Consider the following 12128-nt stretch of genomic DNA (forward strand, 5'->3'; position numbering starts at 1 on the left):
TTTAACCACATATTTTATGGATCCTACAACTTTTCAATCACACATTTTATCAAAATATACTAAAAATTTTATTTTAATCCATACCAAACAGGGGTTGTTTATGTATTTTACCCCTACGTTGAGTCATCTAAGTTTAAATTCATATGGACAAACTCAACCAGTAAACTATTTGACAGTTTCTACATATTTATATGATTCACCGGCTTTTTACCAGCATTGGCTTCTATAAATGTATAGTTTAAATTTGGTACATCGAATTAGTTCGTACACAAAGTTATTACAAAATTAGAGGAGATAGAAAGATATAAAACGGATTAAGGTGAATAAAATTTACAAGTTTTTTGTGCAAAAGAATGATATACGCACTATCTTTCTTATGCAATCTAAACCTCATCTCACTCCAGATTATGTTATTCTGTCAACTTCAGAAATAGTATAAATAAAATTTTCATGAATAAAAAATTGAAAGGTATTATCAACTATAATCTTATCTACTTCTTATATATCTATTATATATTTAATTTTTTATATAATCTAATTCGATGTACCAAACACAACCATAATATTGTATCTCAGACGATAATAGTGAGTTATGTCTTATACAGTAAATTTGAAGTGTGTACTCCTTTTTTTTTCTTTTTTTCTTTTTTAAATCTCTCACGTGTATACGAGTTACACATTCGAATTGCCTAAGAAAATCATTTTTTATCATAGGATCCGTTAATCACATTATTTTTGTATATATTCAACGTTTTTAGGTGATGAGAGTAATGAAACAAAGAGCACCTTCAATGCATTCTAAAGATTGTTATTTAGATGGCAAGAAAGTTAAAAGATTTTTTGTTAACTTTAATGTCTAATAAATAGATATTCGAGTATAAAATTGATGTCCAATGTACTTTTTGTTATCTCCGTATTCTTTATTTTCTTAAAATAAAATCATATTATGTCTAATTTGAATCTAAAAATTAAATATTATTTTTGTTGAGTCATTCCATTTAACAGAACTTCTAACTATAGACACAGCTCTAAACCTTTTTTTCTTTTTTTTTTTCTCTGTCATGCCCACTTGATAAGAGTCCTTATCAGTTTATACTAAGATAATTTTTTATTTTATTTTTTTAAACAACGAATATTTTATCTTATGTGGCACTATTGATAAGAGTCCTTATCAATCCACAATTTCCTTGGAGATGATCTACCCTGTTACTATTCAAAGTGCCATTTCTAAAGTGAATTTTCGAAATTTGGCGAACATATATACCAAATATTGATAACAATGTGAACAAATGACATTATTATGATAATCATATGTACTATCACCATAAACTCAGTTAAACCAGTGAGTTATACAATTTCTATCCATGAAAGCGACAAAAAGGTTCTATCAAATGTTATACAGTTACACAATTTCTAATCAACCTTTCACCTTCTTGCAGGAAGCACAAAATAAATACACATTGAACAGTAAACCCACCCATATCTCCCAAGTAAGGGAAAAAAATGGTAAAAGAATAACACTTTATGCTCCTTTCAAGACAATGACAACAAAGAGGAGCCTAAGAAGACAGCTGATCAATAGCAACATAAAAAACCCAAAGAAAAAGCAACATTGATACAAACTCCAAACCTTTTTTCTACGGAGTGGAAACCAAATCAAAGCCACCAATGGGAAAATCAACTCAGTATCTTCTCAGATCTCCTGCTGGCATGTGGATATAGGGGTTTGGTGAGGTAATAGTTTCAGGGACCTCCTTGGGATCGAGGAATGGCACAACATAAGGAGAGAAATCCGGAGTCACGTGCGAAATTGCCCCCGTGGGAACAATAGGAGTAGGAGAGAAGGATGTTAATGTGCCAAAGGGCTGTTGATTATCGCCTGTATATACCTTGACAGGGTAGACTTCAGTTACCTCTTCACTACCTTCATCCAAATACACTACATCCTGCATGGTGAGCTGGTGGTACTCAACAATCTCTCTTAAGAAACGGTTTTCCCGTGCATAAACTGAATTCTCTTGTGTCAGTCGAGCTTTCTCAGCTAGAAGAGTCTCAAGTTGAAGCCTTATCTGACAATGAAATATTCCACAAGACTTGCTTAGTATATACTACGAATGTGTTGAAAACACAGACAACTGAAGCACAACAAACTTATGAAACGTGGATGACCTAGATAAGAGAAAAATAAAATAGAAACTGCGCCTTGTAAAGATGGAGATTTCGTAACTTAAAACAAATGCATTTTAGGGTGGGGTGGGGTGGTTGGTTTGATTTGATTTGAAAGTCAGGTTCAATTATATTAAGCCCTTGTTTGGTCCCTATTATTTTCAAAATACATTTTTCTCTCTTGTTTTCAACCACACATTCTTCAATAAAATAATATTACACGCAAATCCAAAACTTTTCATTGTTTTTTAACCTCACATTCTCCATCAAAATCCTATTCCAAAATGTATTTTGTTCAAAAAATGGGGCTCAAAGAGGTTCTAATATTTGCCTGTAAATGCATTTTTAACACCATTACCAAGGGAACTCTATTTTTCTTTCTTTTCGCCGGGTTGGGGGGGGGGGGGTTTAAGGTCTTGAAACGGGTGAGGATGGTGAACGGATGATAGTGATGTCATGGGTGGGGGAATAGACAGCATAGCAAGGACAGGATAGATGCAGGGAACATAGAAGGGCCATGGGATTTGGATAATAATTATATTCCAAGCAGGAGTAAAGTCAGAATAAGGTTCCTGAGAGAGAGACTGTACTTACCAAATCATCGTCTTCAGTGTTGTCTCCTTTTTCATGACTCTCCCTTAGGACTTTATTTTCTTCTTCAAGCTGTGTGCAGCGCTCCTTTGCGAAAGCTAGGTCAGCTTTTACCGTCTTTAGCTCTCTCAGGAGAAGTTTTGCTTTTGCAGCCATTGCCATTGCAACCTGAAATTCAGAATAGACGACACATCATGTATCTCACTAGTGTATAACAACTCAAGACGTCAAAGTATTAAAAGATGGATGTTTGTATGTTTTTCAACACCTGCAATGCTCTTCCCACCAACAGCATTAATGCACCTGTTCACATTTCTACCACTACAGATTTGTAGCACTATAATTACACATACAAGGTGGAAATAATATTCTCAATAGACATAAGGCAACCATTTCAAACCAGATGCCAACTTATTCCAATTTATGAATTTTGTAAGAGAGCAACAAGAGTAGAGGCATTTTGAAATCCACAACACTTAACAGAAGAAAAAATTATTTTAGTTCTGGAGGAAGCAGCCATGGAAACTAAAACAAAAATCAAAACAGGATATGGAGAAGAATAAGGACAACAAGTGCAACCATTGCATTTTCCCAATATTGAACATTGAGAAAAGGATACATGATCAAAAGTAACAGACAGAAGCAATAGTTAAGAAAACTGTAAGCAATAGTCAAGAAAACTGTAAGCTCTGTATTTCCCTGGAAATTTTAGGGAAAGCATCCAGTTCATAGCACTACAAAGGATTGGCTACCACAATATATGTAAAAATGATTTTGTATATTGGATTTACCAATTTAGCATGGACCATTCCTCATCACATTTAATGCAATGCATACTTCATGTAAGACGGTACACAGAATTATCAGTTTATTTTCTTGAACATGAACAAGTAAAGCAAAAGGACAAACTAGACATGAGCAGTGTCACTTTTACACCAGTGCTACACAGTTGCCACCTTACGTCGCGAGATGCCTTCAATTGAGTTTCCAAATCGGTATGCTTATGGGTCTGCATCATTGGCTGTTGACGTAAGTTATCAATATTAGAAGTTTGATTCTGTGATGTGGAACTATTGTTCTTTTTCCTTATCCGAATCTTGCGAGTCTCTTGAATGATGTCGGCAGTACGGTTCTCCACGGTTGTAAGACCCTCCTGCGAAAAGTATAATTCAACAATCAGTATAGCTAAATGTTTACTAGTCTGGTGACAAATAGAAGAAAGTTCCTCGACATTAGCCTGTCATTTGTTTTGTTTCCATTACTATTTATTTTCAAATTGGCTATTGAACAGGGAAAAGCACCTATCCTACAGGTCTGGAATTCCGAAACTAACTCCACATCCTACTGTTTGAAAGGTAAGGTTATATTTCATCAAATGGGCAACAAAGGGATGCCAGCGCTTTACATGATTACCAATGTGTGCAACCATTAATATTTTTGCAAGAAGTCAAAGGATTGAACTTAAAATTTCCTTACTTCCTTGAGGAAAATTCACTTCTGTTCTAAACTGAACTCAAAATGCAAAGGATTACCAACCGATCTGATTTATAATATTCTCCATCTCTAATCTATATGAAAAAGTGAAAACATCAATGTAGAAGTCTTCTAAGTGTATTAGAATAGAATTACGGGAAATATATAATCATAAATCATAATGCTACTTTTACGCATTTTACTCGCAAATTCTTAAAAACTGTGCACCCACGGGACATACACTCAACAGGACAGGATGAGTACTTAAATTCGACTTTTCTTTTTGAACCATGTATGGCACAAATGTATGATGTAACTATAGATACAATTGTACTTGTATATGATAATTTTAAGACCTTGATGGTTTCTATAGCAAATATTTCTATTTCCCAAAAACTATAATACATGACAAGACTGGTGACAGCGACGTCAATGGAATAATAAATGGTGACTCTTTCAACTACCAACTAGTGATTCAATAGTCTTGTTAATTTTCTGTCATGTATGCACTATCCTTTTTTGGGTTTTTGATACCCAATAATCCGGGTGATAATTTAAAACAGTTGTCGGATTATTTATCGACACCATGGACTTGGCTCGACTCGGAGACGAACTACACTTTTGGATGGTTCGGGTTTAGGTTAGATAATTATTTGGTTAGTTAGACCATTTAATAATTAATATAGAGTTGGAAATTGGCCCATTAGTTTAGGTTATATGACAGCCCACTTAGAGATCTCTTGGCCCATATTTGGTGATCTAAACTAACCTATATATATGTATTTATTTCCCAACCGTTTTTGGTGTGTGTATTGTAGCAATGGAGAGGAGAGTTGAAAGAAGAGAGGTAGCCGAGAGAGAGGGAAGCCATGTGAGGTTGTGAGTGAGATTTAACCATTGTGATATCTTCTTCTTCCTCTCTATACCTTTGTGGATTGCTAACACTACCACCCTTCTCCTTTGTGGGGTTAGAGAGAAAGAGAGCAGTCCAAAGTGAAAGCGAAAGTCTCGGGTCGAGCTGAGGTAAACCGGTGTACGTTTGATTGTTTTTTGAGCCCGGAATCAAGATTTATCGAGGGATTTTCGCGACAAATGGTATCAGAGCTTGTGTTGTTGATAAATCTGTGATTTTTGGGGCTAAAAATGGGCTGGAAGTGGTCAGAAAAGGATCTGGAAATCAGAGGCAGAAACTGTCCAGTTTTTCAAATTTCTGCCAGATCTGTTTTGGAGTTTTCTGGTGAAACCAAAAGGAGTTTGGCGAAACGGACACCACCAGTGGACTGTACAGGCGGAAAAGAAGTCGGAAGGGTGACAGGTCGCCGGCGCATGGGATTTCCGACAAGGCGCGTGAGGGCGCATAGGACTAAATCTGGGGATGGTGTCTTCAAGCAGAATGTTGCTGGTGACGATACGGACCCTGCGGTGTTGTCAGATTTCAGTTTTGAGTAATACAGTGAAAGTTGGACGATTTTGCCCTTGACGTTCGGGTGTCAGGTGCTTTTTTCGTATTGCTGTGGTTGTTAGTGACTTTAGGATAAATAGTGATAGTCTTGAAGTGGTGAATTCGCATCTCTCGATATTTACGGACCTTCAGACGTGGTCCGCTCGGTATCGTATTCTTTGCTTTTTATTATTGTAGTTGAAATAAATGAGTAGGTTAATTATTTATTTTTCGCGTTAGAAGTCATCGTGTGATGTGACGTTAGGTTTGGGGTTACCGTAAAGGGGGTAATCATTGCCTGTTGTTAGACCTAGGAATTACATGATTATTAATTGCCTTAATTCTATGTGAATTTGTCATCAATTTTTCTACACCGATAGAATTGCATGTGACCTTAGAAAAATTTACTTGATTGTTCTGTGTGAATTATGTGTTAGTACTTTACTTGTGGTCATTATTTGGTATTGTTGGCATGTATAGGTCTAAGGTAAGTGCGAAAAATAAAATATACTTTAATTATGGTAAAATTTGGGCATAGTTGAAAGAAATTATCCTAAAATGATAATAAAAGGAAAGATGAGAATAGAGACGAGACGAATGTGACTTTAGGGTCGAGTAGTGATCCTAGTGAAGTTTATTGAGAGAATAAACATGGTTCTTACATTGCATCTGTGTGTAATCCTTTCTGCATGTAGGTGGTTACTTAATTCTGTTGCAATGTTGATGTTACACTTTCAATATGTTTGATGTGTGTAATTGCATGAATTAGAGTGACTTATTACTTTGTGCAATATATTTACATGCATAGTGAGTTAAGTTTTGTAGCGTACTCTATTTGCTCTATGAGTGGTGTGAGAGTGGTAGTGAGAAGAAAGTTGGGCAGCCGTTTCACTCCTTTATCTTTGTGAGCCTATGTGGTTTGTGAAATTATATGAGGTAGCCATATTAGGGTTACCTTCTTTATCTTTGTGAGCCTCCTTTTGTGAGTATTGTGAAGTAACCGACTCTTTCTTCGTTTTTTCTTTGTGAGTGCCACCTTCGCCGTTTTCTTTGTGGTTTTTTTGAGATTTGGTGATTGGAGAACCTTTGTGGCCACCGAAAGGTGTTGTTTTACCGTAGTGAGTTTGTAATGCATTAGTAGTGAGTTGGATGTCTTTTGGTAAGGTGGAGTATAGATGCTTAGAGGTGCATTGGTGATATGTACGGGGGATGTGGAGTGTGACATTTGGATCATGAGTGGAGATGTGATCAAATGTGTAGAATCCTTTATCTGTGAAAGAGACCCTGATCAGGTGGAGTGTGAGAGAGGCACTTCTATCACTTCTGTAAGGTGGAGTCCCATTATCCACGTAGGTTGGGAGAAGTGATGTGGTGATAGAGGATTATCCCGAGAGTTTAGGATTTATTGTGACTTACCAGTTAGACATGAGTTGAGTGATCTATTTAGTGAGCATGATGGGCGATGAGAGGAAATATGTGTTCTCGAGGTGTGAGCAACACAGAATGGGATAGGATAAGTGTGGTGAGATCTTTCATGGGGTCATTTATGCATGTGTTGAATACGTGGTTGACCATGGTTTGATTAACTAGGTGTTAATCTGTGGTTCTGTATGAACGTGATTTTGAAAAGATCTGTGTGTGTGTTATCCTATATATCTTCATCGCATAATTGTTTGTTTACTGTCAATACTTGTTTCTACTTGGGTGTTCTGGACCTTAGCCCTGGTGAGTACATGAAGCAAGTATGGTATGTGTTTTGGTTCGAAATACAAGGTAAGGTCTGTGATTTCAATTTTATTAGATTACCTTAATTGTACAAGTATAAACTGTGTGTTTTGGTTGCTTGCATATTACTGGGCATCAAGGTGGAGATTGTTGGGTTTTTGATACCCAATAATCTAGCCGATGATTTAAAACAGTTGTCGGATTATTTATCGACACCATGGACTTGGCTCAGCTCGAAAACGAACTACACTTTTGGATGGTTCGGGTTTGGGTTGGATGATTATTTAGTTAGTTAGACCATTTAGTGATTAATATAGAGTTGGAAATTGGCCCATTAGTTTAGGTTATATGGCAGCCCACTTAGAGATCTCTTGGCCCATATTTGGTGACCTAAACTAACCTATATATATGTATTTATCTTCCAACCGTTTTTAGTGTGTGTTGTAGCAATGGAGAGGAGAGTTAAGAGAAGAGAGGCAGCCGAGAGAGAGGGAAGCCATGTGAGGTTGTGAGTGAGATTCAACCATTGTGATATCTTCTTCTTCCTCTCCATACCTTTGTGAATTGCTAAAACCACCACCCTTCTTCTTTGTGGGGTTAGAGATAAAGAGAGCAGTCCATAGTAAAAGCGAAAGTCTCGGGTCGAGTCGAGGTAAACCGGTGTACGTTTGATTGTTTTCTGAGCCTAAAATCAAGATTTATCGAGAAATTTCCGCTACATCCTTCAAATTCAACATACACTTTTCTCATCATCCCAAAGGTAATTTGTGGTGCTGGTCATTTTGACCTAAAGTTGCAGCACATACACTCTCAGAAATAAATTAATAAATAAAATGACGCTATCTTGTTGTATTTGAAAGACAGTAAAGCCTTCATTATTTACAATGATCTACTAGATCTCCACCACATTACAAAATTTAATTTTATAAATTCAAATGAAAAGAACATATTTACAGTGAAAAACCTGATTATATACGAGATAGGCAATTGCCTAAAGCCCCCACTTTGGCGAGGGCCCCAAATATTGTAGGTTAATTAGTTGGTTGAAGAAAAATAAAAATTATATTTATGAAATTCTTTCAAATATGATTATCAATGTGCAAATACAAGAAACTAATACAAATTGAAAATACAAAAATCTTTAATAAAAACATATAAATGGTATAAAATTTATCACTTACATTTTTTTATCATACATCACAAAGATTACTCTCTCTATAAGTAATTTGACCATTTATCTTTCAAACATCCATTTTCTTTTCTTAACCAAACAAAAAGGTCGCTTTGTATCTTCAAATTCCATGTCCAACAGTAATCCACCATAATTTTTCCCAACCCAACAAGAGATGAATTATCTCACTTTGAATTAAAATTTTAAAGATTCAATTTAGCAAATTGGTCTAGTCTCACTGTCATTATTACAACCTTACATGTTTCTTTCCTTCTCCCTTATCTTCAAAACACATACTAAAGAGTATATAGGTTGTCATTATTATTGCTTTGCTTTAATCTCATCAAAAGTCTTTTTAGATGCTTGTTGAAGGTACTTTGAATTTAATAATTCATTCTCTGTGATCATACTTCTTATTTGTAAGTTAATTTAGTGTGAATTAATATAAAATTAGAAGCTCATTTGTATTTAATCGTCAGTTTCGTTATTTTGTTATATATCTCTCACACCCAACTTTCTCCAATTTTGTACATAAATAACTCAAATGCATATTCATTTTTGTTTTACATAGTTGCAGTGAGAAAATGATCAAAGAAACAAACAAACCCTATGCCATTGCATTATAATTCTGTATGCCAAATTTCGATTATAATTTGTATTGCATGTTGAAATTTGACATTTTATTATTTTCCTCTTCAAATTTTGGGGCTTAGTTGCCTGTACGAGATTCTTCATATTTATATTAAAACTCTCTATAATAAGGCTCAAGTAAAAATACAAAGGCTTTTCTTCAATAGGGCCCTACATTTGAAATTGGCATAAGGCCCTCAAAATATCAGGGCTAGCCCTGCATATTTAAAATACTTCCAAATTAGAAATGATAAAGAAACGTACCTCAAGAGCATTACCAATTGTGCCACCAATGTAATTAAAGGACGATGCAATTGCATCCAATCCCTTTTGCAGTGATGGGTTGTCTGTCTTTCGACGGCTTTGCGAAGAGTTGTATGTGTTCTGGTACAGCAAACGAAAGAAAAAGGATGCAAGAAATGGAATATGAGTTCAGCATCTCAAGATGTATAGACAGACATTTCTCATTATGTAGTTGTAAACAAAGCTAAATGAATCTTGTAATACAGAATGTTTGCCAAAATTAAGAATAGAACATTTGACAAATTAATAGTAGAGAAAATAGGCAGGGCCACCAGCCTATTTTCAATAGTAAGATGAAGTTTTCATGGTATTGGAAGCAGGAAAGTTTAGTTCAGTACAAACTGTAGAAATATAGGTCCTCCCCTGCATTCCAGAAATGGAGAGTCGTGTAAATCTAGCATTTGTTCACAGGAACAATTTATCTATCTAATTTGAAAACTTCCTACCTGACCCTTTGCTGATTTATCCGGCATCTGAAATTTTGTTCTTCCTTGTGTTTCATATGGTTGAGCTGCATTATCATCGTCAATAATTGCTTTAGCTTTCCTAGCCAGCACCCCCCAAAATCCTTGCTTAGGCTCATTCATGTTTTTCATTGATGTGTATTCGTGAGCGGATGAATCCTATTTTCCATAACAAAAAAAATTACTCCAGCACAGAATACAGGTTGATGGAAGACTGACAAGCTGCATTATACTATAGAAACAACAGAAGAATACCTGACAGTCACAAATATTAAACATGACAAAGTTCAAATTCTCAGATCAAATCAATTGGAAATAGCTCAATAAAGAGACAAGTTCTCCAAGAAAATTATAAGTAAAATCAATCTAAAAGATGAATTTATAGTAAACTGATAAAACTCCACCCAGAATATCTTATGAGTGAAAAATGTGTCCAAACTCTGAAATTACAATGATATTGATACTCCAGAACGCTTTGGATACAAAGGGTCACGTAAAAGCATAATGCTATTAAATAAAAACGTCACCTTTAACATCAGGTGAAATGACAAGTGAAAACCATAGACCCAGGTACATTTTCATCTTTTAACATAAGACACTACAATAAAATGTTGAAGATAGTTTATTCTTTTAACATAAAACAGAAGACATTACTATCCAATATCATTCCTTCCAAATTCTCCACTCATTTCACTCTATATTCTGCATTGAAATTCTAAGTCATCAACCAAAAGTAAATTTTGCACGTGCAAACTCATATTGACATCATCATGAATTTTACGACTAACTTATTTTTAAAAATATCACCTCATAAGCCATTCTCTATGTTTCTTTACTCAACTATAACCACTCCTAATTCCTTTCAGAGTGTAACTACTAAATGGGTTAAGATTTTCTCATTCTGCTAACAGTAATGTGCAAGTGCCAACATGAGAAACCAAATAAGGGTCTTATAATCCATACTAACACATCAGCTAATTAAGGAATCACATACAGAAAGATACTTTGATTACACAGTTTCCGCAGTCTCACGATATGAAACGAAGCACGGGAGAACTACTAAATATTAAGGTTTCTTGAAGCGTCAAACCAAAATTGAGCGGGGAAAAATACAAAGTCAAACCTTATTAGAGGACGGAGAGGACAGAACTGGAATTGATTCCCGAGGAGAAGAGAGTGCGGACTGTCCATATGCCGAAGAAAGAGAAGAATCCTTGTACGCAGATGAAGCTCTGATGGCTTTAGCGGCGAGCGCGGAAGAAGAGGACGACGAGGAACTGTCTTCCGCCGCCGTTGGTGGAGGGGCAAAATCGTGATTATAGTTGTTCAAACTTTCAGGAACATCCGTTCTTAGAGTTGTAGAAACCCTACCCATTTGCTGTTGCTGCCTCCTCCTGTACGCCATATACACCGGAATCGGAGCTTATAATCGATTTTTCTTCTTTTCTTCCAATTATAATCAATTTTTGTCGTTCCTAAAATTCAACAACAGGCAAAAATCAAAATCAAATCTCGGAATTACTTTTCATTCTGCCGCCAGATTTGTCTCCAATCTTTCCTCAAGAAGTGCAAAATCAAGTACAGTTTACAACGAGCTCCGATTGAACTTCATTATTTCTCTCTCGTTACATTAAATTATTTTTTTCTTTCTTCTATTTTTAATCATACAATCTTCAATAAAATAATATTACACATAAACCAAAAAATTTTCAACAACTCATTTTAAAAAAAAAACACTATTCATCTCATTATAATGCCAAATAATAGAGCTTAAACACACTACCAGCCCAAATTCAAGATCTGATTGGAGAATTTTCTCCTTTTTATTCTGCAAAATTACATCATAGCCATTTTGGGAATTTGCAAGCTAATTCATAGATTATTACATCCTAAATTGTTGGGCATATTTGGTAAGTGATGTCCAAATCTCTTAGACTATGATGAAAAATCGAGACCCATTTTAACTTCATAGACTATAAGCTCAGGATTAAAGAATTAAATCCACACCACAATTAAAGTAGCCCAATTATGTTGGGTATTTAGAGGTAATTGGTTCATTGGACTAAATGCTTAATACCCAACTTGGAAGTAATTTAAAATCACAAGAAAAGATGGATAAATAAATCGATATCTTTTCTTTTAACCTCCTTATCCCGTTTTGGAT

At 35.3% G+C, this 12128-nt stretch overlaps 1 protein-coding gene across 2 annotated transcripts; it reads right to left on the bottom strand.

Annotated features, from left to right (window-relative positions):
• Positions 1–1298: 1298 nt before the first annotated feature.
• On the bottom strand, positions 1299–11607 carry LOC111379976. 2 transcript variants are annotated; one of them, XM_023003416.1, is made up of 7 exons: positions 11487–11605; positions 11088–11358; positions 9947–10123; positions 9462–9581; positions 3719–3910; positions 2761–2925; positions 1299–2069 (listed from the first exon to the last, which is right to left on the bottom strand). In XM_023003416.1, the coding sequence occupies exons 2-7, from the start codon at positions 11337–11339 to the stop codon at positions 1683–1685; spliced, it is 1293 nt and encodes a 430-aa protein (XP_022859184.1). In that variant the 5' UTR covers positions 11340–11358; positions 11487–11605; the 3' UTR covers positions 1299–1682. The 2 variants fall into 2 exon arrangements, with proteins under 2 accessions (XP_022859184.1, XP_022859183.1); XM_023003415.1 differs by having other exon boundaries at positions 11088–11607.
• Between the last annotated feature and the right edge of the window lie 521 nt (positions 11608–12128).

The sequence above is a fragment of the Olea europaea genome, unplaced genomic scaffold (assembly GCF_002742605.1).
Source record: "Olea europaea var. sylvestris unplaced genomic scaffold, O_europaea_v1 scaffold2077, whole genome shotgun sequence".
Lineage (NCBI taxonomy): Eukaryota > Viridiplantae > Streptophyta > Magnoliopsida > Lamiales > Oleaceae > Olea > Olea europaea.